At 46.8% G+C, this 27,530-nt stretch overlaps 1 protein-coding gene across 1 annotated transcript in view; it reads left to right on the top strand.

Moving 5' to 3' along the window:
- Nucleotides 1-228: 228 nt before the first annotated feature.
- CPXM2 (carboxypeptidase X, M14 family member 2) overlaps nucleotides 229-27,530 on the top strand; it is a 153,747-nt gene continuing 126,445 nt past the window's right edge. The window contains exons 1-2 of the mRNA XM_003922120.3: nucleotides 229-689; nucleotides 11,255-11,353. Coding sequence (XP_003922169.2) covers nucleotides 386-689; nucleotides 11,255-11,353 — 403 coding nt within the window. The 5' untranslated portion in view covers nucleotides 229-385. The remainder of the gene's footprint in view (nucleotides 690-11,254; nucleotides 11,354-27,530) is intronic.

The raw sequence follows: 27,530 nt of genomic DNA, 5'->3' as shown, positions 1-27,530 counted from the left end.
GCCTGCGGGGGAGCGGAAGGGGGCTGGAGAGAGACTGTGGGGCGCAGGGGGCTTTCCTGGGCTTGGCTGCTTGGAACATCTGCCTCCAAGGACCTGCCTCGGCGGGGTCGCCGGGAAAGGGAGGGAAGAAGGAAGGGCGGGGCCGGCCCCCCTGCGCCCGCCCCGCGCCTCCGCGCGCCCCTGTCCGCCCCGGCCCAGCCCAGCCCAGCCCAGCCCAGCCCAGCCCGGCGGGCCGGTCACACGCGCCGCTGGCCGGCCGCCTCCCTCGCACCGCCCGCCGCTGTGCTGTGCCCTGCGCCCCTGCCCTGCGCCACTCTCTGCGCCCACAGCCCACCCAGCGCTCCCGGTGACTGTGACCCTGGCCTGGGCGCGGGGCGGAGCGGGCATGTCCCCCCTGGGGACCGCTGCCCTGGCGCTGGCTCTGGTGCTCCTGGCAGTGACCCTGGCCGGGGTCGGAGCCCAGGGCACAGCCCTCGAGGACCCCGGTTATTACGGGCAGGAGATCTGGAGCCGGGAGCCCTACTACACACGCCAGGAGCCCGAGCCCGAGCCCTTCTCTCCGCTGCTGCCTGCGGGGCCCGGGGAGAAGTGGGAGCCGCGCCCGCAGGAGCCCAGGCCGCCCAAGAAGGCCACCAATCCCAAGAAAGCTCCCAAGAGGGAGAAGTCAGCTCCGGAGCCGCCTCTACCAGGTAAGGAACTTTCTGCGCTGGGCGGCCCGAGGGGGTGCCTGTGGATGCGCGCCTCCAGGGGACAACTGGCTTCTCCCAGTCTGTGTGTCTGGGATGGGCCAGTCCCTGGAGTCCCTGGTCTTCCCGTTGCAGCCTCTGCCTCCCTATGGGACCATATCTATGCTTCCCGCAGGCCCCGCCCAGCTCCCCAGAACTTGACCTTGACGCTGATCCGCATTTCAGCTCTGGCTTATGCCCTTAGGTAAAGAGAGAGTTGTGCAATTGGGAGGCTGCCGGGAGAGTCAAGCCTCTTTTGCGCCACACTTGAAATCCCCTGGCTAAGGAGCTTTCTGCTGGAGACCTCTTCCTTCTCTGCCTATTTCTTCAATCCTCAAATACAGCTGAATTTCCGCTTTGGGGATGTGGATGGCTGGCTGTTTTGGCAGATGGTCTTCTGGAGAAAATTCTGCCAGTGGGTCTTTCCCCAGCCGTGTCCCTTCTCAGCTCCCTCCCTCCCATTCTCAGTGGGTCCCTTGGGTCCTCTGCCCGGGGGCAGGATGGCACAGCCTCCTCTGGGGAGTCTGCCTGAAGTCTGCTGCAGCCTGGACTCCGGCTTGATGGACAGGGCCGCTGCCTGGCTGCTTGCCGTGCTCCGTCTTTCATCCGCATCTCACACCCTTCTCAAATCCATCTTCAGTTGCTGCCAACCCCATTTTCTTAGGGAAATGACTTCCACTAAATGTCGTAGTTTATTATCCACCTTGCGAAGTGGGGCTTTCTCTAGTTGTTTCAAATGTTCTTTGCTCGAATTGCAGGGGGCTGCAGGCCTAGTATGTCAAGAGTGGGGCGTGAGCAGGAATGTGGCCAAATTCTCTGGCCTTGCAATGGCCCTTCCTGAAAGGAGATACGTGCGGGTGCCACCGTTACAGGGCTCTGGGTAGGGAAGGCATCGTCTTTGTTTGGTTAAACTGCTCATGAAAGTCAGCAGCCAGGGCAGTGGGAAAGTGGAGGAGGGGGTGAGGACACAGAACTCCTGAAAGGGTGGACCCATCTGGGCACTGCCCTTTGCAGAGGCCCTGCGTGCTTCCATTTGTGGCCAACTTTGAATGGGTGGGCATTTCTGAGTTGTGTGACAGCCCTGAACACAGCCATCCAGAATTTCCAGTGTTTCAGGGAAGAGTTGTGGGAATTCAAATGCATAAGAGCCGCAGTGGCTTAATAACAGGGTTAGGAGTGGGAAGAGGCTCCTATTTGTTGAATGTCGACTGTGACTCCATTAGAAGCTTTAGGTGCCACTGTCTCATTTAATCCTTTCAGTGGCTCTGAAGGGTGGGTGAGGCTCAGACAGTTTAAGTAACTTGCTCAGTGTCGCTTGCTGGCTTGGGAGATTTGAAAGCCTTTCTCCTGCGCTTTTTAACTTAGGGCCTTTTTGGTTTGGCAGTTTGAATCAAATCCACCTGCATTCTAGTTTTTGTAGTGGCTGCTACGTGCTTAGCTCCACCCTGGGCATGGTGGGGTGGGGTAGGCAAGAGACATGTATGTTGGCTTCTGTAGTCACTGCGGGTGGTGCCAAGTAGGAAAGTAGAAGGAGCTCCAGAATGGGAGTCTGAAGACTGTACCCCCATGTCTAGGGCTCATCAACTCCGGGATCTGGGATCATGGCGCAGCTTTGTGAGCTTTAACCCCATCATCATTTGCAAATAGGAAGGCTAGCACCTGCCACTCACTTTACTTTGTCAATTGCTATAAAAACCTCTTAATGAAAGCTTCCAGTGTGCCTGCCAGCTTATGTTCTAGTCTTCCTGTGAACCTTTCATTCACTCCACAGGCCGTTACCAAGAACCTGCTGAGTACCAGTGCTGGGTGAGATTCTAGGGGTGGGGAGAGCAAGACAGTCCTCTTCCCCCACCCCGCCATGGAACTCAGCTGGGGACTCTGAGAAAGTGATCGCAGTTGTGCTGAGGGTTGCACGGAAGTGTGGGGTGTTAAGCAAATAAGCCAGGGGAGCTCACTGACTTTGGGGGGCTGGGGCAATGCTTCCCTGGAGAGGTGATGTTTAAGACCTGACAAGTAAGTCAGCTTTATTGTCCTGGGGACTCGTGCAAGTGACCAGACATCATTCCTAAGGTAGGTAGGTTTCTTTCCCCACAGAAAACAGCTCAGAAAGTCACAGCCTGGCCCGAGCAGTGTCCACAGATGAATATGTTTGTAGACTCAGGGGTTACATGGGGAGGTGACCCTCTTTAGGCCTTGGAGAAAAAGCTCTTGCCACCCTTGGAATGGGGTCTCTGGAGGAGAAATCAGAACGCAACCTGAATTAAGAAAAAGCTCGTTTGCTTTTGGAAGTCCATCTTGCAGATAGAGACAGGCCATAGGGGAGCCTGTTTATTCGGCACCTAGTCTCTGCTCCAGCAGGAAATGTTGCCAATCTCAGGGTGGCCCTGGCACCCACTGGGATCTCCAAGCCCCAGATTGAAAACAGGTCTTCAGAAAGTATTCGGGTCAGAGGGCTGTTGGGACAGCCGCCTCTGGGCCTGCTACCATGTCAGCCTTGTTTCTAATGAATTCTGCGGGGCTTTTCGAGAGCTCTCCCCTACCATGGCAAGAGAAGTGTGACATTTATCTCGTATTTTTATCTCCTGTCCTTTTTTATTTCAGTGTTTGCTCAGCAGAATCCTCTGCCCTGGGCCAAAGTGGGAAGACTGATTTAAGTGTGAACTTGATTAGGGGAGTCCATGTCAGTTTCGTGCAGTTCAACTACGCTAGGAGAAAATTATTTTTTTCCACTTCAAGTAGCAGCTTGATCTATATGCTGCTCATGGTGTAATAGAAGAACTTATCTCTGTACTGGATTGTTTTGGAATATCTTACAGAGGAAGGAACATTGGACTGTGGCCTGGAGTGTTTAATGCAAACTTCTGTACTTTGCTTCACTGGATGGATGATGCAATGCTATGTGCCAGGCACTGAGGTGGGAGTGAGGGGTTCAATTTAGAGATGCATAAGTATAAAAGCATATATAACTAATTAAAAGTCTATATGTGCTTTATCTTTGCAGATGGTAAAATATTTTTGGCAGGCTCGAGGAGGGAGACCTCTCTTAACCCTGAAGGAGGGTTTATGCAAGGAGCCAAGGGCATTGGGGATTTGATTTTGGTGTGGGTTCTGGCTTCGACCTTTGGCTGTTCTTTCACACCACCACAGAAATGCCCAGTGGGTGTCATATGCTGACATTCATGGAGATCCTTGGAGAACTGAACCCTTTGGCTAATTGAGTGTTGCATTTTCCATGAGTGGCTGACAGATATCCAGAGAAGTAGATCCCTGAAGAGAATGGAATCTTTAAAAATATTTCTTTAAGTTTTTATTTTGAAATAATTATAAACTCACAGGAAATGGCGAAAATAGTGTAATGAGGCCACATGTACCCTTTATCCAGCTCCCCCCAATGATAACCTCTTAGGTGATTTTAGTACAAGATATCTCAGCCTTGGAAGGATTGACGTTTTGGGCCAACTGTGTGTTTGTGCGTGTGTGTGTGTGTGTGTGCGTGCTTGGCCAACAGGGGAGGAAGGGGGCTGCCCTCCTGTGCAACGTAGGGTGTTTAGCAGTGTCCCTGGCCTTGAAACTGGATGTCAGTAGCACCCTCCCCCAGTTGTCACAACCAAAAATGTCTCCAGATATTGCCAAATATCTCCAGGGGACTGGGAATCCATTCCCAATCACACTGTCGTATATGGTGTCAAAACCAGGAGGTTGACAGTGGTACGATACTGTTAACTAGATTACACACCTTATTCAGATTTGACCAGTTCTTACATGCATTTGTGTGCATGTTTTCAGCAGTTTTATCACACACACAGGTTTGTGGCACCACCACTACTATCAGAATATGGAACTGTAAACTCCTTTTCCTAGGTTGCAGTAGGATTTGGGTACTGTACAATTTCTGAGGTCCTCATTGTGAACACTTGTCCATCCCAGAAGTTTAGATCTCTAAGGAACCTAAGTGGACCTTGAGCACAGATTCTTGCTCATTGCAAGGTTCTAACAGTGAGCCACCCAGCCTCTGTTCACAGGCTTCCATGGATGGGCTCTCATCGTTCAGTGGATTAAGAGTACTGATTGCGGGAGTTCTTCCTCATGCGGACTTGACAATGTTCTGCTCTCTAATTCCATTTATTTAGCTGCTTCAAATGGAATTTGACAGTTTCTAGATCACTGCAGCTGGAATAATTTGAGGCCATGGGAGTGAATCTCAAGTCCTCATTTTTCATTATTCTGGAGTTAAGAATAACATAAGGGGCCACATTTTGCACATACAAGTAGATTTGGTGGTATCTTACTTGGCACGCCATCTTCAAATTGGTGAACCTGCTTTGCAGCCATATTCCTTTTAAAGAATAAAATAGAACAGAAAAATAAACCATAATTAAAGAATGTACCCTTTTCCTCCCACTTGGCGGTAGCAATCAAATCAAATAATAAATTGAACTATTGATTTGAATGACGGATATGAAGTTTTTTTTTATTTCTCTCTTCATTGCACATCGGGTTAGAAGTAGGCTTGGATATGTAGCCTTTAAATTTGAGTTTCTGCTTGGTCCTTTGTTCAGGGTTCTCTTCATGCACGGGTGAGAATGTGTCCCTGTTTGAATGTGACCAAACCCGAATCACCGCCATAGTCTTGAGCCCATGGAATTTGCAGAGGGGGCAGCGAGTCACGTTTGTTTGTGCGTCTGTGTTCAGAATCATTGCGTTTGCATTTTGTCCTGTGCTGTGCCCCACTTGCAGGGGGAAATAACCAAAGAGTTGTTCTTTGAGCTTATTTGGTTGTAAACAAAGCCTTTTCTGTTGTGTGTGCTGTAAGCCAGTTGGTGAAAAGGGCTTCACATTTAAGCTTTCCTTCTCTTTTCAGGGTGTTTTGCTGCATTTGGCTTTTGGATGGAAATGTCTTCTCCTGGGCAAAATGGGAGTGTAAGGATTAGGAGGCTGTGTTTGTAAATATTTCAATAAGTATTTTAAAAAGAAATTACAATGCCATTAGCATACTTGAACAATTAACAAGCAATCCTTAACGTCAAATTGTATGCTTACTTTAACAGTTAAATTGAAAGTGTTTTGTCCAGGTAAACTCCCTACAAAATTCCAAGGGAGAGAACATCATTTCCTGTATATTAGCAAGCAGCTTTCTAAGACACCACCTCTGTTTCCAAAATGCTTTCCAAAGTCAACTATTAATGCTGGCAAATTTCCTCTTGCCTGTGCCCAAGATTCCAGAAACCAGGGCGCATGCATGGATAATAAAAGAGGACACTCCCATGTTTGGGGAAGTTGGCCTGGTGGTTCTTAAAAATAGCCACTGTGTTTTCTGTATGCCCCAAGCGTCCATGGCATCAAGGTGCTCATGGTACCTTTAGTGTGGGGACAATGGCAGCCTGGCCCTGGAGCCTTGATTTTTGAGGTGGGGGTTTTCTCTGGATGTCCCTGAGAGTCCAGGGAGCCTGCGCTCTCAGGCTTGGCATCTCCAGCAGTGGCTCCGCCTTTTATGGTCCCTTCAGGCCCCAGCCATTGCAGCTGCCACTCTGGAATCACAAAACCTAGGAAATTAGGGTTTCTCTAGATGGCCACTGGAAGTGTTGGTATCTCCATCTGGCTGGCAGCCAGCTGGCTACTCATTGGGCATCATAGGATGGTTGGCATGGCACAAAACACCTTCAAATATTAATTTATGTCTGATTTCACAGACTTGTATGGAATGCCTGGTTCATGCTAGGCACAGGTAGGTGGTCCGTGGTAAGTTTTTTCAGGATTAAGAGAGAGCTGAGATCTCTGGTTCTCCCATTCATGGGCATTTGTGACTTCTCCAAGCCTCAATTCCTCACTGTGGCATGGGAACATGGCATGGGAACAATTAATAACCCAAGCTTTTGGAGGAGGTGTGCAATTAGATGGGTCAGTGCCCAGCCTCCCAGCCTTCCAGCTTCTGGAGGGGCAGCTCAAAGGCATCTCCCCTCCCCACCTCAGAGGCGTCTCCCCATCCCGAGTTCCCAGCCAGGTTGAGTTTCCATTGAGTCCTGCCAGACAACACAGCCTGAGTTATGGTGCTTCCCCTTCACCTTTTCCCCTGTGCTACTTGAAATCTCCTCCCAGATTACAGCACTGTGCCCAAGGCCTTCTTGTCTCAGGCTCTGTTGCCAGGTGGAATCTAAAATGAGATGGGCAGGTACCAACAGCTCCCTGCACAGTGTCTGCAGATACCCACCTGCTGCTGTTACCAGGGTGTCTCTTTAAAGACAAAAGACTCTATTTGGTGGCAAGTCGGAAAGGTGGCTGCTGGCTGCACAGAGAGGGGGTGTGGGGGACCACAGGGCACTGCTACCCCAGCCAAGCCCACCGTTCCTTATGCCCAGATCTGAGGTCAGGTCTTCTGTATGAAAGGCTGGCCCAGAGGAGGGTGGAACTGACCAGGCAGGTTTCCCAGAGAAGACACAATGGAGAGAGAGAGAGAGAGAGAGAGAGAGAGAGAGAGAGAGAGAGACAGAGAGAGAGAGATTTTGATGGACTGTTTGATTGATTTTGGTCTAGGCTTGGTAAAAAGTTCTTAGAGAGTTTCTTGAGTACCTCTATGTCCAGCCCACAGCCTCTTTACCATTCCCATTGAGATCAGTGAGACGGATGGAAGCCAGTGCGTCAGTCCACTGCTCAACTCGCCCTTCGGCACCACTGATCCCCTGGATTCTTGTTTCTTCTGGGAGTTTGCTATCCTCAGAATTGGATAAGGGTGCAGGCAGTTCCTCCCTGTGTCATGGCCTTTCCCTGCCAGCATCTTACAGAGTAGGCATTTCTCACTGCTTTTGTTTAGATTTTCTTGTTCATCTGTGAAGTTCTCCTGGCTCTGCCTGTGTGAGGGTTCCCAGCAGATCCTCCCAGCAGATCTGGTGTGTTTGTGGTGATTTAGCCTTGAGGCTGCAATTCTGGGGAGCCCCAGAGAACCTCTTTGGACATTTCTTTCTCCTAATGTGGGTTCCTTAAGCAGAAGCAGGCAAGGACCTCAGAGCCCTGGGCCAGGTCCTTCACTATAGGAATGCAGAGCCTGTTGGACTGGAATTTCCTGGGGAAAATGCAAAATTGTAGCAAAGCATTTTTTTTTTTCCTGCTTCTGGGGGGTTGCTACTGTAAGCTCTTTGTATAGTGAGGGGAAAAATAGTTCTTTATTAACCAAGAATTATATTTATCACTTTAGACCAGAATAGAACATGTGGCCCGCATTGGCAATTCAGTTTGCTACTTTTAAGGAATTCAGTTTTGTCACGCGGCCCAGATGGAGAGGCTGGCTCCGTCCTGGCCCCTTCCTGCACACTGTTTCCATTTTGCTTTCTTTCATCTGCATGGACCATATGCTGCCTTTCTTGTTATGAGAGAGGAAGGGGCTATGAAGCGGAGGCCTGAATGCTGTCCGTGAAGGGCTCAGATTTGGAGTCAGTCTCCAGCTCTGTCCCCTCCAGGCTCTGTCTGTGACCTTGGGCAGCTCCCTTCTCCCCTCTGAGCATCTGTGTCCCCATCTATAAAGTAATGTACATAAGACCCTGTTAGAATCTCTGTGAAATGCCTTGTAAATTTTGAACCATGCTACACATATTAGCTGTTATTCCTCTAGCAACTGGAGTCGCTCTTTGTGGTAGGTGAGAAGATGGAGGCCTTGCTCAGTGAGGCTGCAGGCCAGGTGCAGGCCAGGTGCAGGCCAGGGTCGCCCTAGATGCTTCAGGCAGCATTTTTGTTTCCTGCTGGTAGTTTCGCTGTGGCAGGTACTGTTGCTTTCTCCTTTCACTGATGAGGGACCTGAAGCATAGAGAGGTGACGAGGTCATTCCAGGACTCACCTGGGGGTGCAGGGGCAGATGTGACAGCACCCCAGACTGGAACCAGGCCCTCAGGCCTCTGCTTCCAGCTGCCAGCTGCCTCCTCCCCAGCGTAGGCGCTGGGCCCCCGCCTGCTGTCTCAGCCCCATCAGCCACTCCCTTCAGGGAGTCTGTTCCCACATGCTGATCCCACTCCCCATTCCCCTGCCAGGGGAGTCACACTCTCAGTGTAGCAAGACCTTCGCCTGGCATGCAGATTTTCACTGGAGTCCCAGAGCTGAGCGGAGCCATTTCCTCGTAGGCCTGAATCTGCCTGGGCCTGGGGTACCTGGGCCATGGTGTTGTGGTATGGGGGCTGGCAGGGCCATGGTGTAGGGTCTGCCCAAGCCTTAGTATTGACGGCTGCCCAGGCTGTGGTGTGGGGACTGCCTGGGACATGGTATATTGATGGCAGGGGGTTGCCTAAGCCGTGGTATTAGAAGCTTCCTGGGCCATCGTGTTGTGGTGTGGGGGCTGCCAGGCCATGGTATTTTGGTGTGTGGGTGGGGAAGGGAATTGCCTTGGCCATGGTGTTGGGAGCTGCCCAGGTCATGACATTGGAAGCTGCCCGGGTCATGATGTTGAGGGCTGCCCAGGCCATAGTGTTGAGGGCTGCCTGGCTCCTATTCTCCCTCCCTGTCCCATGGAGGCCCCAGGGAGGCGGCCCTGGGTGAGGAAGCCTGCTGTGAACACCATCTTCTGGGGCAGGCTGGAAGAGGGTGTTATTTTCCAGAACTTTGGCTTTTTTCTCACGTATTTTGTGAAACATTTTTTCTTTCTTTTCTTAAAACATCCTATGTTTCCACAAAATCCAACTCAGCCTTTCAAAAGTTATACTCCTGATTTTGTGGCCCCACTAAGGCCTTTATGGAGCCCTGGGTCGGCTCTGGTGGAGGAGGCTTTCTTCCATGTTTTTCCCAGCAGCTGGGATGCTCCCACCCGCAGAAGCAGGACATGGGCCGAGGCAGCATCGGGCAGAGATGTGGGTCCAGCTCTGACTCACCTTCCTCCTCTGGCCTTTAGGGAAGTTTCAGTTAATTGGCTTCTAGACGCTAATGGGGCACCTACTTACTTTTATTTTCTTTCAGCTTACATGAAAATGAAAGATACTTCCAGCAGGCCCCACCCAAGAATATAAGAAAAAGGGGGTTTCCTTTCGCTGGGCCCAAGGTACTACTTGACTTTCTTGAAGATTTAAGGTTTTCTTAAAAAAAGTTCTTTTAGGGGACGGCTGTAGAATAGTCAGAAATGATTTCATTACTGGCAGAATCCACCAGATCGTTTTGGTATTTCAACTGACTTTTAAAGTTCAAGCTGCGTTTCTTTCTCTGCAGACCTATCCAGCCTCCTGTTTCTGTTTGGTCACTCACTCACTGATTCATTTGTTCCTTCATGTATTCATTCATTTGTCACAGCCTTCTAAGTCCCAGACTCTGGAGACAGAGCAGTGAGCCAAGCCAGACGTTGTCCCTGTCCTCATTAACAGACACATCCCATTACCACTGGGATGCTGCCACTCAGGACAGGTGCAGAGCTGTGGTGTGGCTGCCAGTGCCCTACCCAGGTCTTTTTTACCCACAGGGACACGCAGCCCCCACGTACCAGGAGTCTCCACTGCAGGTAGCTCACACCTGCTTCCACCTCTGCAGAAGGGCCCTTGGAAGGCTGTATCTCCCACTCTCAGGTGGATCAGACTGTAGCCAGAGGCCAACTGCAGTAGAAATGACAGCTCTTTGTCCCAAGTCAGGGCAACCCTGTGTGCAGTTGCTCCTCCAGAGCTCCTGTGGGATGGGCTGAGCCCGACTCTGGTTGAAATCACAGCCTTGCTTAGCTCCTTTCCCGACCTGGTCCTGCTTCCCTTCCTTCCCTTCTCCCTCAATACACCTTGTGCATGTAAACCTAGGCTCTGCCTAGAGGCAACCTGACCTGAAACAGGTGCTATCAACATCCATCAAGGTGGCGTTGATTTAGTGGGGAGGTCAGGAAAGCCAGTTTAAGGAGGTGATGCCAGAGCTGAGATTTGCAGGATCAGTAGGAGCTAATTAGCTTGAAAGTGAAGGGAGTGGCACTCCAGGAGGAGGAACAACGTAGCACAGAGTTCTGGTGGGAAAGCAGAGTGAACTGAAGGCTGAGCGGAAGCCAGCGTCGCTGGAGCACGGAGAGGGACTGCAGCGTGGGAAGGAGCCGAGGGGCCAGCAGGAGCATGGCAGGCAGGTGTCGCAGGCTATGCCAAGGAGGCTCCCCAAAGAGGGGCAGCATCCTTACCCACAGGTACCAAGCCAGGGCCTGGGAGAGAGTTAGGTGGGAGAAGCCCAACAGGGTGGAAAATGCTAGCTCTGGGATCACAAGTCTGAGGCTCCACTTCCAGTTCCAGAAACTACAAATGATGTCTCTGGGCCTCAGTGAGGGTCAAATATACTACCCCAAAGCATCCTTCAGTCTCATAATGGTAACAACCTGCAGGTGTACATTGTTTTTATTAGGAGTGTTTATTTTCCTGGGTGTTTCTAATAACACTCTTCCTTTCCTTTAACCAGAGACCCCTTAAAGTCCAAGACACCATCTTTAGAGACAGGGAAGCAGAAGGGGAGATGGCCGCTGTGCAGGAGAGGACAGTCAAGCTCTGAGCATCCTGAACCAGCCCTGACGTATGTGAAAGTAAAGGCATCTCTCTCTCCCCTTTCAGGTAAAAACAGCAACAAAAAAGGCATGAAAACCAGGAGCTCCGAGAAGGCTGCCAGTGATGATCACCATGTCCGTGCGGCGCATGAAGATGTCAGAGAGAGTAAGTGAGGCTCTTGGAGAGCTCCTACCCCTGTCCTAGCCGCTGTTCAGGGAGGGCCGGTGGGTGCAGGCCCCTGGTGTAGCAGCTCGACTACAGATTACCCGAGTGTGGGGCTGCCTGGGGCCTGCTGTCTATTCCGATGCATGGTGCGGGGGCGAGGTCATCCAGGGCAGCTTCTGTGCCACATTCACCCTTGTGCACTGCCTCACAACTCACAGCCAGACCTTCCCAATTGATTCAACTGAAGCCATTTTGAATGACTTTTGAATTTCCTGGAGCCCTTGGTTTCTTTTCCCACCTCCCTCTCCTTAAAGACAAACTCATTTCCTTTCTTGTGGGACCTCTTAGCTGCCCATGGCCTTGGGTGTGTATTTCTTATCTCCCAACCTGACCCAGGAGCCTCTGGGGTCAGAGATCAAATCTACTTGCAAGATATGCAGTGCTAGGCCGGCATCTCACAGTCACGTGAATATAGTGCACCTTTAATTATCCACCTTGGAACATTCACAGATGTTAGTTCGAGACTCATGAACAATCTCTGGCCCGTGATCTGTAACTATTACTATTAATCACTACCATTATTATTATTGTATCATTATTATTCTAAATGGTGGTAACCAGGATAACATTTCTGCTAAAATTAGTAATAACAGCTATTTATTAAGCATTTAATTGGTAGCCAGGCACTTGGCTGAGTATTTGACATCCCCTAGTGTCCCTCTGACTATTGTGGGTATTGTTGTTATCATTATTATCCATATTTTACAGATTAGGAAAATGAGACATAATTTACTGAGGGTTATACAGCCTCTACGTGGTAAAACAGGGGGATTTGAACCCAAGATTTTCTGATTCTAGATTTTTTGCTTAGCAATATACTGCTTAAAATAAACAATGCATTTCACAACTTCGCATTTACAGAGGCAGGACTTGTTTTCAGCTGCCATGTGGGTCCATGAGCCACGTTACAGAGTTGATTGTCACAGATGGAAGTATGTGTTCCTTAGGCACAATGTAATGATTTGGCACAGTGTTTCTAACCAAGAACTCGCCATCGAAGCAATTGTAGAGATGACTAATAGTGCATCCTCAAGTGAACACAGAAATCAACAACAATGACCTTCTGCAGTCACTCACCAAATGTAAAGTATGTTCCTTCTTAAAGTGGGCAGGCACACACCCCACCCATTGCCCATGGAGAGGACTCGCTGGACTGGGAGAGTGCGTTCTGTGCAGTGCATGCCCGGGCTGGGTTTCTGCTGGTTGATGACAATTTTGGCCTTTGGGGTCTTATCTAAATGGTGGTTAATAGGACTCCTCATCTTGAGTGGGCCTTGAACATTTTGCGCCCAAGCAGGCTGATAAAACACCAGCTTTTCTTCAGGGTTACAAATGCCACAGGGCTGACGTGGCTTTGAGAGCTGGCCTCGCCTCCCTGGGTCTTGCTGCCATCAGATCGGATCCTGGTACTTCTTCAGTGCCTTGTTAATGTTTAAGTGCTTTTAAACATCTTTTGCTCAGATTGTTTTTAGTAGCTTCAGCAGAAGGGCTGGTTTGGATTATCTTAGTTCTCTGTTACCAGAATTGGAAGTTCTTAAAATTTTGGGGAGACATTTTCAGAAAGATTTTTGAAGACTCCATTATAAACACACACACACACACACACACACACCCCTGAATTTGCCTCCTTTTCTACCATGGGTACATCCCTCCCCACTGGCCCACCCAGAATTGCTCCCTAGGCCTTGGCCTCAAAGCTCTGTCAGGTTGGGATTACTGGTCTCACAGGCAGCCATTAAGGCTCTGGGTCATTGAATGCCCTAAATGTGATTTTAGCCTATGAAACTTTTTTTAGCTGAAAAAAAAAAAAAGGAGGGGTCGAGAATAACCTTGGAGGGGAAAAGCAGCTGGGGAGATCTCAGACATGCAACTTACAGATGGTGGCCATGAAGGCGGGCACATGCGGCAGGGTGGCGTGGCCGTTAGGAACACAGGTCTAGAGTCAGGCACCTGAGCAAGCAAGGCGTGGCCTCAGGTGCAGAACTGGGCATTCTCAGAACCCTCCTCTCAGCATCTCCTTGGATTACACTGGGGGCCTTGAGGGCAATGTGGTAGAATGTTGTGGTGGTACACGTGGCAGCTACATTATGTTCAAGGGGGCGGGCAGAGCAGACGTCAGCCACTTCATTTGCAATGTGGTGGGCAGTACAGACAATGTTAACCACATTGAATTATGAGGATGGATGGGATTAAAAGGCTCATCTCAGATGTGGAAGTCACCCTTAGTCAACTTTGGCTTTTGAGAAAGAGAACATGTACGTGGCTATCACTGTGATTAAGGAGTAGTGTCAGCTGTGGCAGGTATCCACATACATTTTAGATGTTGTTTTGTAATACTTTAAGAAGTTAGTTGAGTCATCGTTCTAACTAATTCTTCACCTCTTCTCATGTCCACACCCTTTGCTGTGTAACTCTTTAGTTCCTTTTACCGAAGCTGGAAGTCCCTTGGCTTTGGGCTGGTCCATGAGCCTTGTTTAGGCTAACAGATGAAGGTGAAGGGGTCATATGTCAGTTCTGAGCCCATGCTTTGGTTGTTTCCATTTGCCTCTGGGGCCTCTTGCATCTTCACAAGAAGAGTGTGCATACCTAGACTACTGGTCCCAGGAGGCTGAGCAATGAGTGGAACAGATGTGGGTCCAATCAGCAACCCAGAGCTACCCAGCTGAACTCAACTGATCTACACACACCTGAAAGTAAATGCTAATTGTGTGCCATTAAGAGTTTGGTGTTGTTATACAGCAGTAGCTGACCAATACAATGAAGCTGAAGAATGACTTTGGTTTTTTCCCAGGTTGCATGGCATTCCATAATATAACCACCTAATAATAGACATTTAGGTTGTTTTCAATTTTTTGCTACTATAAACAGGTTTTGTTGCAATGAAATTATCTTATGCCATGTTATTTACCATGCATTAGTTGCAGAATTATTCTCTACTTGGCAATTCCTGCCATAATTTGACCATTTCTGGCCTCTGCTTCCTTTTTTTCCAGCCAGAAGAGGGCTTGTTTTTTACATGTGTCCTGAGCTTTAAGCCTCTGCTTACGTATTCTCTCTGTAGGCTATTGGACAAACATCAAAGTTGGAGATTGAGAGGACAGCTTTGGGATCAGACTTACACTTGAGACTCTGGAAAAGTTACTGACTTCTCTATGAATCAGGTTCCTCTTCTGTGAAGTGAGAACAATATTACCCTTATAGGCATATTGTGAAGAATAAATACTATCTGCACAGTGTAGCATCCATAGCACACAGTAACCTCTCAGCAAACATTAGCTGATTTTACCATCTTGAGTTTTTTTTTTTGCGTACCTTAGAACACGGGCTGGCAAACTTCTTTAAAGGATCAGATTGTAAAAACATTTCATGCTTTAGTAGCTGAGAGGCAAAATCAAGGATATTACATAAGTGCTTACATAATAATTTAAAATGTAATCCTTAAAGTATTTACGATTTATTCTTATTTCACAGATCATACAAAAATGGGGGGTGGGCTATATTTGACATTTACATGGGCTGTGGTTTGTCAACCCCTGCCTTAAAAGTTCAGTGCTCTGCAAATCCCACTTCCAGGAAGCCTCTTCTGATCACCTCTCTTGAGTTTCCTGTGCTTCTTCCTCATGGTCCTGGTTCCCTCTTTCTCGTATCACAGTCATTCCCGTGCACAGCTCTTTGGTTCTGAAAGCCTGTGAATGCTTATGAGCAGGGGCCCTGACTGATTCATCTCTGGGTAGACCAAGTGTTGGTAGCAGCACTTGACAATGGCAAACCTGTTTGTTGAGTACCCGCATTGTGGCAGAGCCAGCATCATGGTGCTCTACACTGCTCAGATGGCTTCTCTATGACTCAGAATAGCAGCTGGCTCTTTCAAGGAAGTGGTCTTTGATTTCAGTTCTTAGAGCAAGATCTGTAGAAAAGAAACATAATCAGCCAGGTGCGGTGGCTCATGCCTGTAATCCCAGCACTTTGGGAGCTGAGGCTGGCGGATCACCTGAGGTCAGGAGTTCGAGACCTGCCTGGCCAACATGGTGAAATCCTGTCTCTACTAAAAATAAAAAAAAATTAGCTGGGCATAGTGGCACACACTTGCAATCCCAGTTTCTTGGGAGACTGAGGCAGGAGAATCACTTGAACCTGGGAGGCAGAGGTTGCAGTGAACTGAGATCATGCCATTGCACTCCAGTCTGGGTGACAGAGTGAGACTCCATCTTACAAAAGAGAAAAGAAAAAAAAAAAAAAGAATGATGTCCTACCAAGATGAAAGTAGAATGGCTTCTTTGTTAGATTCTGGTGAATGTAAGATGGTTTGATGCACCTCCCTCAGGCCTTGGCTGGATGAGATTTGAGGCCTCAATCAGGCACCATACTTGGGGACTGGCCAGCGTAATGTATATTTGTGTGTGTTTTAAGCTTGAGGGTTTTTCACTGCATCACAGACAGTTTGGATTTTCATGCAAGCTCTTCTTGTAAACCTCTTCTCTTCATTACATAACCAGACAGTTCCCTGGGGCTAAGTTCGGTCTTTCTTGGCATCTGGCACAGCTGGTGAGGGTGATGGGGCTATTCCCAGACCCCTGGTTCTGGGGGATTTTACTGACATAGTAGACAAGATAAACTGCCACATCTGTATTTCAGACTCCTGTGGGAGTGACAGGGGAGGTGAGGGGCCAGAACTGGGACACAGTCACACCCCTCTTGATAGACCGTGGTTAGGAAGCCCAAGAAATGTGGGCACTGGGAAACCAAAGGTGCCCTGACTCCTTGCTATTTTCCACTTTCCATTCCATCTTAAACATGCCTAAAAAGTTATTCTTTAGTCTCTAAAATGAAACATGTGCCTTTGAAGGTTTTTATAGCATTCCTTTACAATGTGGAGAGTTTTATTTTGTTCTTCCAATGATGGTTTTGTGGCAGGACCTTCACTGGGTTTGATTAGGGGTTCTGGGCTGGCTGTAGCTATAAGAGACATGTTTGTAAACCGAGTGTGTTTATGAACACCACATGAGCAATGTGGCCAGTCTGCAGCTCAGGCTTCAGAAACCTTGATCTGAAACCAGAGCCAACAGTGGACTTGCCAGCCTAGAAATACTTCCCAGACAAGGGTTTAGGGGACAGACCTCTGATGTGCTAGGTAGCACCCGTAGGTGTCATGAAATTTCCTTCATTTGTATCAACTACTTGATCCCAAGTATGGTTCTTATTGACCAAGTACACACTGGTCCATTTAGGACTGTACCTCCTTTGAATCTCCATGACAAAGGCTAGCATATGTGCTTCTGTGGCTCTCGGGGAATTTGTTCTTGGCATACTGTGACCTATCTTGTTTCCATCTTCTCGAAGCTTCTGTGATGAAATCCTCTTTATTCTGTATTACTGACACTGGGATGGATTTAACAGAAAACCAAATTTGCCATGTTATGCCCTAAAACTTTACAAAAAAATTGGCATTTAAACAGCTTGTGGTGGAAGTTGTTCTTGTGGTGAAAGTAGATTTCTTTTCTGGCTTATTAAACATTTGACTATGAAAGCAGTAAACATGTGCTATAAACTGGTCATGTCCCCAAAACATTTGTATGTTGAAATGGTAATTTACAAGGTGATGGTATTTGGGGGTGGGACCTTTGTGTCTGTGTAGGGGGAGTGAATAGATCATGGGGTGGAATTCTCATGAATTGGATTAGTGCTCTTATAAAAGAGACACCCAAGAGCTCCCTTACACTTTCCTCCATGTTAGGACACAGGAAGAAGATAGCCACTGTCTATGAACTAGGCCCTCATCAGACACTGAATCTGTTGGTGCCTTGATCTTGGACTTCTCAGCTTTCAGAAATGTGAGAAATAAGTTGAGCACAGTGGCTCACTCCTATAATCCCTGCACTTTGGAAGGCCAAGGCAGGTGGATTGCCTGAGCTCAGTAGTTTGAGACCACCCTGGGCAACATGGTGAAGCCCCATCTCTACTAAAACACAAAAAAATTAGCCAGGCGTGGTGATGCATGCCTGTAGTCCCAGCCACTTGGGAGGCTGAGGCATGAGGATTGCTTGAGGCGATGAGGTGGAGGTTGCAGTGAGCTGAGGTCGCGCCACTGCACTCCAGCTTGGGCTGCAGAGTGAGACTCTGTTTAAAAAAAAAAAAAAAAAGAAAAAGAATTAAAGAAAAAAAATGTGAGAAAGAAATTTCTGTGGTTGATAATCTGGTACAACAACTTGAGTAGACTAAGACAAGTACTAAGTACCAAATGAAAAGGTCATTGGTTCTTTACCATTTTGCAGTGCCACCTGTGTGTGTTGGATATCAAGTATCCATATATGCCTGGTTTTATTTTCAGGCTTACTGTTCTTTATCATTAATTCATTTTTCTACTCATGCTTGAAATATCTCAATTTCTTAATTACTGTAGCTTTATAACAAATCTTGACATCTGGTAGAGCAGGACCCACTCTTCTTTAAATGTTTTGTTCATTCTTGACCCATTGTGTGTACTTGTAAACATACATGCACAAATTTCATCAGCTAGTCAAGTTCTACAAAAATGCTCTTGGAATTTTGATTTAGATTTGCATTGATTTTATGAATCAAATTGGGAGGATGAACACATTTACAACATTGATTCTTCTAATCCATGAATATGGTATATCTCTCCACTTACTAGACGTTTTTTAAGATCACCCATAAAAATTTATCTCTGGAGGTCTTATATGTCTTTTAATAGATTAATTCTTTGATGCTTGCTATTCTGTGATACTTTTAATTTTAATATTCTACTATTGCTAGACTACAGGTGTATAGTTAATTTTTGTATGTTGATTATTATATTCAGCATTCTTGTTAAACTATTACTATGTGTTGATATTTGAGTACAAAATTATAATGTATATGAAATAATGACAATTTTGTTTTTTCCTTTTCAATTCTTATACTTTTATTTATTTTTCTTTACTGTGTTGGTAAAGACCCCTGTTCACAAGGAATAGACCTTCCTTGTGGGTTTTAATTCTGCTTTTGTAGTTTTAGTTTTCTTGCTATTTTGCCTTATTTTAAATATTTTTCTGTTTATCCTTTTCTTTGGCATTCTTTTTTTTTTGACAGCAAGTAGAGGCCATGATTCTCGGATTATACATAGGATAAACAGTGTCTGGGTAAAATATTTTCCTAGCTATCACATCAAGTTACTTTCAAGGTCACATTATTTCTCTGAGTGTTTTGGATGGTGTGCTTCCTTTAATGTTCTTTTGGTGGAATTTTTTGTTCTGCACAGACTGAACATTAGTGATTGTTCTTTATTCATTTTTGAATGAGGCAAGATTTAGCCAGATTTTCTCCAGGAGAGGCAGTCTAAGCCTTTTCTCAGATCTGTAAATGTTGACTAGCTCAAAATGCAGAACCTCCAAATACAGAAGAGTTTCTGGTTTCTAGCAGCGTTTTGTCTTTTATATGTTGTTGTTCTTCTGAGGTCTCAACTTCAGGCTTCCCTTCTACTCCCAGTCAGTAACCATTACTCCTGCTTCTCCTCAAAAATAACCACTACCAGATACAACTTTGCCTGTTTTGAACTTAATATTCATAGGAGCATACATTGTATGCTGTTTTGGGTCTGACTTATTTTGCTCAATATTATGTTTATGAGATTTATCTGTGTTATATATAGTATGGTTAATTTATTTTTGTTGATTTATAGTATTCTAGTGCATGACTATACTGGAGGTTATTTATTCATTCTCTTGCTGATAGGCATTTGGATTGTTTTCAATTTTTGGCTATCACAAATGGTGCTGTTAGAACCATTCTCAAATAAGTATTTCGGTGTGTGTATGAGTGTGTTTTTTGCTGTGTGTATACCTATAAGAATTGCTGGATCGTAGTGTATGACTAAGTGCTGCTGGAGATTTTTCCAAATTGATTGTACCAGTGAACACTTCTACCAGCAGTGAATGAAAGTTCTAGTTGCTTCACATTCTCACCAGCATTTGATATTGTCAGTCTTTATTTTATTCATATTGGTGGTTATATACTGACATCTCATTGTGGTCTTAAGTTTCATTTTCCTGTTGACTAACCACTAATGCTTACTTACCATTAGGATAACCTCATTTGTGAATATGTGCTCAGTTCTTTTGCCTGTTGCTTTTCTTGTTGATTTATAGGAGGGTTTTTGCTTGTTTGTTTTTCTTGAAAATACAGTGAATATGAGTCTTGTATCAGATACATGCATAGTGAATGTCTTTTCCCACTTCTTGGCTCACTTTTAACTCTAACAGAGGTGGCTTTTGAATAATAAATGCTCTCAAATTTAATATAAACCAATCATCAATATTTTTTGTTGTGGTCAGTACTTTTTGCTTTGTGACGAGAATGTTTTTTGCCCACCCCAAGGTCATGAAGATATTTTCATATTGTCTCCTTGTAATAAAGTTTCCTTTTATAGGAACATATTTTCATTAAACTAATTTGATTTAAATAGAAACATTAAGGAAATAGTAGTGTAGGTGGTACATGGATGTGGAAAAATTAATGAAGATGATAATAAGCAAGTGCTTGAGGGTTAAGAAGTGCTCTTTTGAATCAACAATGCCTTTTTTGAGATTTATAAGCAATGTGTAAAGAACAGTGTTAGTTTTTTATGATGATGCAGACATAGGGATTATCAGTTATATTGGATCATAATGCAAATTCATTCATTTATTTGGAAACATTGGTTGGGCATTGGGAATTCAATGATGAAAACTTGTCATTGCTGATCTAGAGGCTCACAGCCTGTTCAGGGAGACAGACTACATTACCAGGTAACAGTGTGGACTTTTTCTTTTTTTTTTTATTGTACTTTAGGTTCTGGGGTACATGTGCAGATCATGCAGGATTGTTGCATAGGTACACACATGGCAATGTGGTTTGCTGCCTCTATCCCTCCCGTCACCTAAATCTGACATTTCTCCCCATGTTATCCTTCCCCAACCTCCCCACCCCCACTGTCCTTCCCTTGCCCCCTGCAACAGACCCCAGTGTGTGATGCTCCCCTCTCTGTGTCCTTGTGTTCTCATCGTTCAACATCCACCTGTGAATGAGAACACGTGGTGATTGATTTTCTGTTCTTGTGTCAGTTTGCTGAGAATTATGGTTTCCAGTTTCATCCATGTCCCTACAAAGTACACAAACTCATCATTTTTTATAGCTGCATAGTATTCCATGGTGTATATGTGCCACATTTTCTCTGTTTAGTCTATCATCGATGAACATTTGAGTTGGTTCCAGGTCTTTGCTATTGTAAACAGTGCTGCAGTGAACGTATGTGTGCATGTGTCTTTAAAATAGAACAATTTAGAAGCCTTTGGGTATAACCCAGTAATGGGATTGCTGGGTCAAATGGAATTTCTACTTCTAGGTCCTTGAGAAATCGCCACACTGTCTTCCACAACGGGTGAACTGGTTTACACTCCCACCAACAGTGTAAAAGTGTTCCTATTTCTCCACATCCTCTGCAGCATCTGTTGTCTCCAGATTTTTTAATGATTGCCATTCTCACTGGTGTGAGGTGGTATCTCAATGTGGTTTTGATTTGCATTTCTCTAATAATCAGTGATGATCAGCATTTTTTCATGTTTGTTGGCTTCATATATGTCTTCTTTTGAAAAGTATCTGTTCATATCCTTCACCCACTTTTGGATGGGTTTGTTTATTTTTTTTCTTGCAAATCTGTTTTAGTTCTTTTTCTGGGAGGTTAGGCTAAAGGCAGGACTGGGTAGCCTGAGAGGGTCGAGTGCAGAGGAGGAAGTCTTCAGTGACTTTTTAGACAGAGTTAGCCACTGAGCTGGACAGTTAAGAAGAAGGTAGGTGGTCAAAACCTTTGAGGTTGAGGCTCTGGGCTGACTCCAGATGTCAGCCACTATAGCCAGCATGGGCTGGAACCCAATTCTTTGAGAGTTTCCTCTGTTGGACTCACTGGGGCCTGGGAAAGAAAATCTCAGAGCTTGCATAGCCTCACAGGTAAAAGACCTCAGCCAGGTTTGCAGGGATTCTCTTCTGAGACTGGTTGTCTCAGAACAATCACTTGGGAACTTCAAACCAGTGGCGGGTTCCTTCGGCATCCTATTCATCAGTTTCTGGGGAGGGGTTAGGGCACCTTTCATTTAAGCTCCCGGGGAGATTCTGATGCTCAGTTGGGGTAAGAGCTGCTTTCTGGCGGAGCCCAGTGATGAAGGTCTGGAGGATCCTCTCTGCTGTGGTGGGTGTTAAAGAGCTTTCCAAGGACGACTGGATAAGGCTGAGAATGGCTCAGAGATTTCCCAAGATCTAGAGAGAGGCCCTGCCCCTCTGGGAAACCATTGGTGTATGAGAAAGGCAGAGAGCTACTGCAGACAGGTCTTCAGTGCCCTGGAAAACTGCCTCCATACTTCACTGATCAAAGGCAACATCAAGTTCAGAAAGACAAAGGGAAGAATTCTGTTAAGTTGAAGCTACTCCATTTATAGTCGACAATGAAAGCAAAAGTTCAGGAGGGCTGTGAGCTTGTTCCTGGCAGCGCCCACCATGTCTTGAGGCAATCAGAGCAGGCCATGGGCCTCGAACTCTGAGCTCTGCTCGTCCCGTGCAGGATGCCTGTCTTGGCTCCAGCTCTTTTCCTGGCATGACCCCAAACACCACCAAGCAACTTCGTTTGTGTTACACTCTTGAGTTTTCAAGTCAGACAGAGGTGGTGTAAAGTTTGTGCTTGAGATTTTATAACTCAGACACCTAAAGGCTATTTAACTGTGTTCGGCATCCCTGAGTCTCAGCTTGTTCATGTGTAAAGTGGCTCAGCGATGTCCATCTCTTGGGGTCATTGTGCAGATTCAATGACAGGAGTCTGTAGCCAGTCTGCCTCTCAGTAGCTACCTGCAAGTTTGCCCTATCGCTCCCCAAATCACTACATTTTTAAAACAATTTTTATGACATGACTCATGAAAGTCCCCCACCCTCTGGATAAACTTGGGATACTGAAGGTGGGGTGTTGAGGTCAATGCCAGATTCAGAATTCTTTCTTATATGCTGTAGTCTGATTGTGCCCTGGAACTTCTGGACCACAAAGGCCACCATGATCTTAAATATAATGGACATTTGCAATTTGTTCAAGAGTTGCTGTGCATAAATGGTGACGATGATGATGATAAGGACTAATGAATCTGTGCCAGAGGGCGAATGTCTCTTTCGTAAAGTAGCTGCAATGCAGAGACTGCTAGCAAGAGACAGATGTAAGGCAGTGCATCTGTGGGGTGGAGTAGAATGAGGCAGGGGACCCCATGCTCACCTCCTGAGGAATAAAGGGTGAGACTGGGAGATGGCGCCCTGCTCAGTGTGGAGTGTTCTCAGAGAGGCGTGCTCTCTTTAAGAGAAAAGCAGATTCATCCTGGATGACTGTCATTCTCCTTTCCTCCAGATTGTGACACATCTCAGATCTCTAATTAATATTTTCCTGAAGTGTTTTCACACTTTTTTTCTGTGTTCTCCTCACCCACATGCTTCTCAGGATTAGATCTTTTTTTCTTCCTCGAAGCAGCAGAAACTTGATTTAATGGTAAAGGATGAATTTGTTGGTTTTAGGGGAGGAATGGGGAGCTCATCTTGAGGCTGTTGGAACAGATTGGCTCAAGAGTCACTGAGGGATTGACTGCCGGAGCCCGCTTTCCTGCAGCCTGGCTGGGAACCCCTGGGGATGAAGAGCTGCCAATGAGTTTCCCATTTATTTCAAGCACTCTTTAAACCTAGTAATTAAATCATCAATTGACATTGTAATACAAATATGTTACAGTTCCAACAAAGATTTTTTTTAACTTTCCGATTACAGATATTTAAATTAAGCTTTGAAATGCTTGCTTCTCCTTCATTTTGCTTAGCCATCAATGCAACAACACTCCTGTCTTCCTCAGTAATGTTTTCTGAAGGATGGAGAAGAGTCCTAGTCCTTGGAAGTGGGATTGTGATGGACAGGTCCTTGGAATGGGACCAGATGTTTCTTTGAGAATTTAAAGTCGATGGAATTCTAACCTCTCATTCTCACTTTGCCATGCTTTTGGAGTCCTTGGGCTGGCAGAGTCCTCTGGACTCATTTTGCGGGAAGTGCTGTGCAGTCCTCCGTGTCTGCTGCACCTGCCGGTCACATGTTTGCTTGCCTTTGTTATATGTAAAATTTCAATGCCACAAAAGAAATAGCACTCGAAGATAAATCCTCTCAGCCAGGCAGTTTACTTCTATAGGAGGGTGCGCCTCACAGATGGAGCAATGGTGAGTGCACACCTAGACAAGGGAGGAGAAGGGGTACTTATTCCTGATGGGGGCTGCCACTACTGCTGTGTCATTCCCCTATTGGCTAAAGTTAGACCACACAGTCTGGCATATCCCAATTGGCTGTTTAAAAGAGAGTAGGGGTATGAGCTGGAGGGGCAGGATGGGTAGATGGCAGGAAGGATGGTTATAGGCAGGTCAGAGCAGGTAGCCAGGGTGACCTGGGTCAAAGCAGATGACCGGAGCAGGTGACTGGGGCAGGTGACTGGGATGAGTCAGGACGGAGCAGGGGACCGGGGGAACAGATGTGAGCTACTGATTAGAACTGGTGGAGAAGGTTGTTTACTGAAACTACAAGGAAGTTAAACTTTAAAATGGAGGACGAAGAACTGAACATACAGACATACTGACTCTTTGAAGGGAAATTTAGAACTTACTGTATCCAACACCTTGGTGTCTATGTTTCTGGGCGCATGATTCCAGCTGTTGTTTCAGTAAAGGCCTATGGTTATGGTGCGAATACATTTTCTAAGTACTCATGTGTCTGAAAAAGGCCTTAATTACTGTTGTTGAAAAAATGTGCGCTTTGAATGAAGACACTTTCCAAACAGGCTTTGTGTGAGCGACATGGCCGTTTATTCACCCGGGTGCAGGTGGGCTAAGGCCGAAAAGGGCATTAGCAAAGGGCAGTAGGACAGGAGTTGGTTTTATAGGTTCGGGTAGTTTTTTGGTGGGTAGGAGTGTTGCAGGGTAAGTTCAGTTACAATGGTGGGGTTGGGTGAGAAGTATTTACATTATCATAAGAACAGTTAAGATGGCAGGGTTGGGTGAGGGGCTTGTCCGGGGAAGCGCCATGGGGTGATCAGGGGCGATGGCGAACGCAGGCAGGGGGTGGGAGACATCAGCAGAGGCAAGCAGGACTTCAGGCCATCAGGCTGCAGGCTTACATATGGAGACCTGACAACCGGGACTGTTGACTGTAACTTAGTTGCTAGTGGCTTCCAGATCCCAGTTTCCTTTCCTTCAGCCCTTAGAATGCACAGACAGGTTGCTCCTGCAAAGTCTTGTGCTAGTCTGACGGTTACTCCTGGTCATCTCATGGGCGCCCTAGACAAGCCCGGGACTGTGGCGGGAGATGGTGCTTGTCTCCCTTCTGCCATCTCTACCCTTCTTTTGAGATTTCTGATTCTGAAGACATGGAGGTCTCCTGGACGCCAGTACATTCATGCTGTGGGTCTTGTCTGGCTGCTTATTGCCTCAGAGAAGCTGCCTAGGGGTTACGGTGTTAGCAGCAGTTCCCCATTGTAGCTGGGGTCCAAAGACCAGGAGGTAGCCCAGAGACTGAAGTGATGACAGTGATGTCACTTCAGGGACCAGGAGTGGCCTTGAGCACTGACCTAAGGGAATGGGAGCTGCTGGCATCTGGCAAAGTGTTTGCATTGTGTTTCCTCTAGGCTTTGTCAGCCCAGGGTGCAGCTGAGAGAGGCCCCTGTCCACTTTTTAAGGCCTCGGCAGGCCTGGGAACTGCAGATGGTTTCAAGTGTTTTGCCCTAGCCCCTGTGGCTCTGAGGCCTCCAGACCATTCTGCAGGTTTAAAATTCCCCACCCCTCCTCTCTCTGGGGCGGCTGAGCATGCTTTGTCTCATCCTGCATCATTTTCTGCCCACCGTAGTATTGTTCCCCTTAGCAGAAGAACTGAGGGGGAGGAGAGGTCATTTTATTCATTTTGGACATAGAGTAGACCTGTCAAAACTCTCTAGGATAGGCCCAGCGTGGTGTCTCATGCCTGTAATCCCAGCACTTTGGGAGGCCAAGGTGGGTGGATCATCTGAGGTCAGGAGTTCGAGACCAGCTTGGCCAACATGGTGAAACACTGTCTCTACCAAAAATACAAAATTAGCTGGGCATGGTTGTGGGCAACTGTAATCCCAGCTACTCAGGAGGCTGAGGCAGGATAATTGCTTGAACCTGGGAGGCAGAGGTTGCAGTGAGCCAACATCGTACCATTGTACTGCTGCCTGGGTGAACTCTGCCTCAAAACAAAAGAGCAGAACTCTGCCTCGAAACAAAACAAAACAAATCTCTAGGATGATGCTTCTCAGGGTAGAAAGAAAAGGAGAAAAATGAATAAGCTGAAATATTCTGAAATTCATCAGAGTGGAGTATTAAGTGTGGTGAATATTTCAATATTCTGTATTTTGAATTAATTTAGAATCTTTAAAGCAAAAGAGAATTTTCCTATCTTTTATTTTCTAGTCCCTTATTTTCTCATTCTTTAGCATAGGAAAATGCTGCCTTTCTAAATGTGGAAATTCCTGTGTCAGATATCAATATAATTCTTTAAGATGGGTTTAGGAACTTTTCCTGGGATGCTTGATTCTGACATGGGGTTTTGCCTTGTTGATCTTTGCATAAAGGGATGTGGGATAGAGAGCTTGTGCTTAGACTACTTTATGCTTAAACTTCTTATTAACTTTTGAAAAATATTTAAAAATGGGATTTTGGGAAGGCGGGTAACTCCCAGCTGGCTTAGTGGGTGGTTTTTTCGGCACCCTGCAGGATTCTGTACTGTGGGGTATGGCACCCTGCATGGGGCCGGGTTGCAGTAAGATTTGTTGAGTTGCAGTGATGCTCATGGAAACAGGGTGAAGTCAGAGTAAGGCAGACGTGGGAGGGAAGGCAAGGAGAGGAGGCTATTAAAGGAAAAACTGAAGAATCAAAGATTGTTGAGATAAGAACTTTCCTAGTGAAGCTGATGTTACTGCTGTGTGCCTGGCTGATACTGGGGCTTCTGCCACCCGAATGCGATGGGACAGAGTGTCGGGGAAGAAGCAGTAACAATCTGTAGGAGCTTCTTCTGCAGCAGACGTTGGAAGATGATTGGGTATTTGCTTCAGCTGCAGATCGCAAGCGGCTTACTCCAGCTCCAGCATTCACACCTGCAGCTGATGGGAGCCTCCAGGCTTCTGAGGCCTGCCCCCGACATCAACAGGCCGGTCTCCAGACAAGAAAGTGGGCTGAGTTTAAACTTTTTTTTTTTTCTTTTTTTTTTTTTTTTGACACAGGGTCTCACTCTGTAGCCCAGGCTGAAGTGCATGATCTCAGCTCACTGTAACCTCTGCCTCCAGAGTTTAAGCAATTCTCCTGCCTCAGCCTCTCGAGTAGCTTGCATTACAGGCGTGCGCCATCGCACTCGGCTAATTTTTGTATTTTTAGTAGAGATGGGGTTTCACCATATTGGTCAGGCTGGTCTCGAAATCCTGACCTCAAGTGATCCACCTGCCTTGGCCTCCCAAAACGCTGGGATTATAGGTGTGTGCCACTGCACCCAGCCCTGAATTTAAACTCTGTGCATGTGATTGGTCGCCGATTGGTAGACAGTACCTGCGACATCTCATAGCTGAGGTGTGGGCTCTGAAGGTGGATTGTTAAAGGATGGGGAGGGCTGTCTTAGGAAATCAGTCTGAGGGCGATGAGCCCGTGCTGCAGCCGGGAAAGACTGCCCTCGGGGTGGTGGAAAGGAAAGTCCAGACAAGGAAGGAAGGTCTGGACTGAGAAGGCAGAGGAGGAAGAGCAAAGCACTGTGTGATGGAAGCCAGGACCGTGCTTGGCATGGGGGTGGAGGAGTAGCTGAGAGGGAGAAACTTTGGGGCCCAGAACACAAGAAACGGAGAAGAGGCTGAGGAGTCCCAAAGGGCCACAGAGTGACCAGGGCCACTGTGAATTAATGGAGACAGAAGCAAAAATCCCAGGAAAGAAAAAAAAAATCTCAGGAAAGGAAGGGAGAGAGGAAGCGGAGATGGGGGTGTTGCCCCTCCGGGTATCGGCCAGTAGAAGAAGGCAGATGGAAGAAGCAATAACT

Source organism: Saimiri boliviensis, chromosome 12 (genome assembly GCF_048565385.1).
Source record: "Saimiri boliviensis isolate mSaiBol1 chromosome 12, mSaiBol1.pri, whole genome shotgun sequence".
Lineage (NCBI taxonomy): Eukaryota > Metazoa > Chordata > Mammalia > Primates > Cebidae > Saimiri > Saimiri boliviensis.
This window is presented reverse-complemented; position numbering and strand designations above follow the sequence as displayed.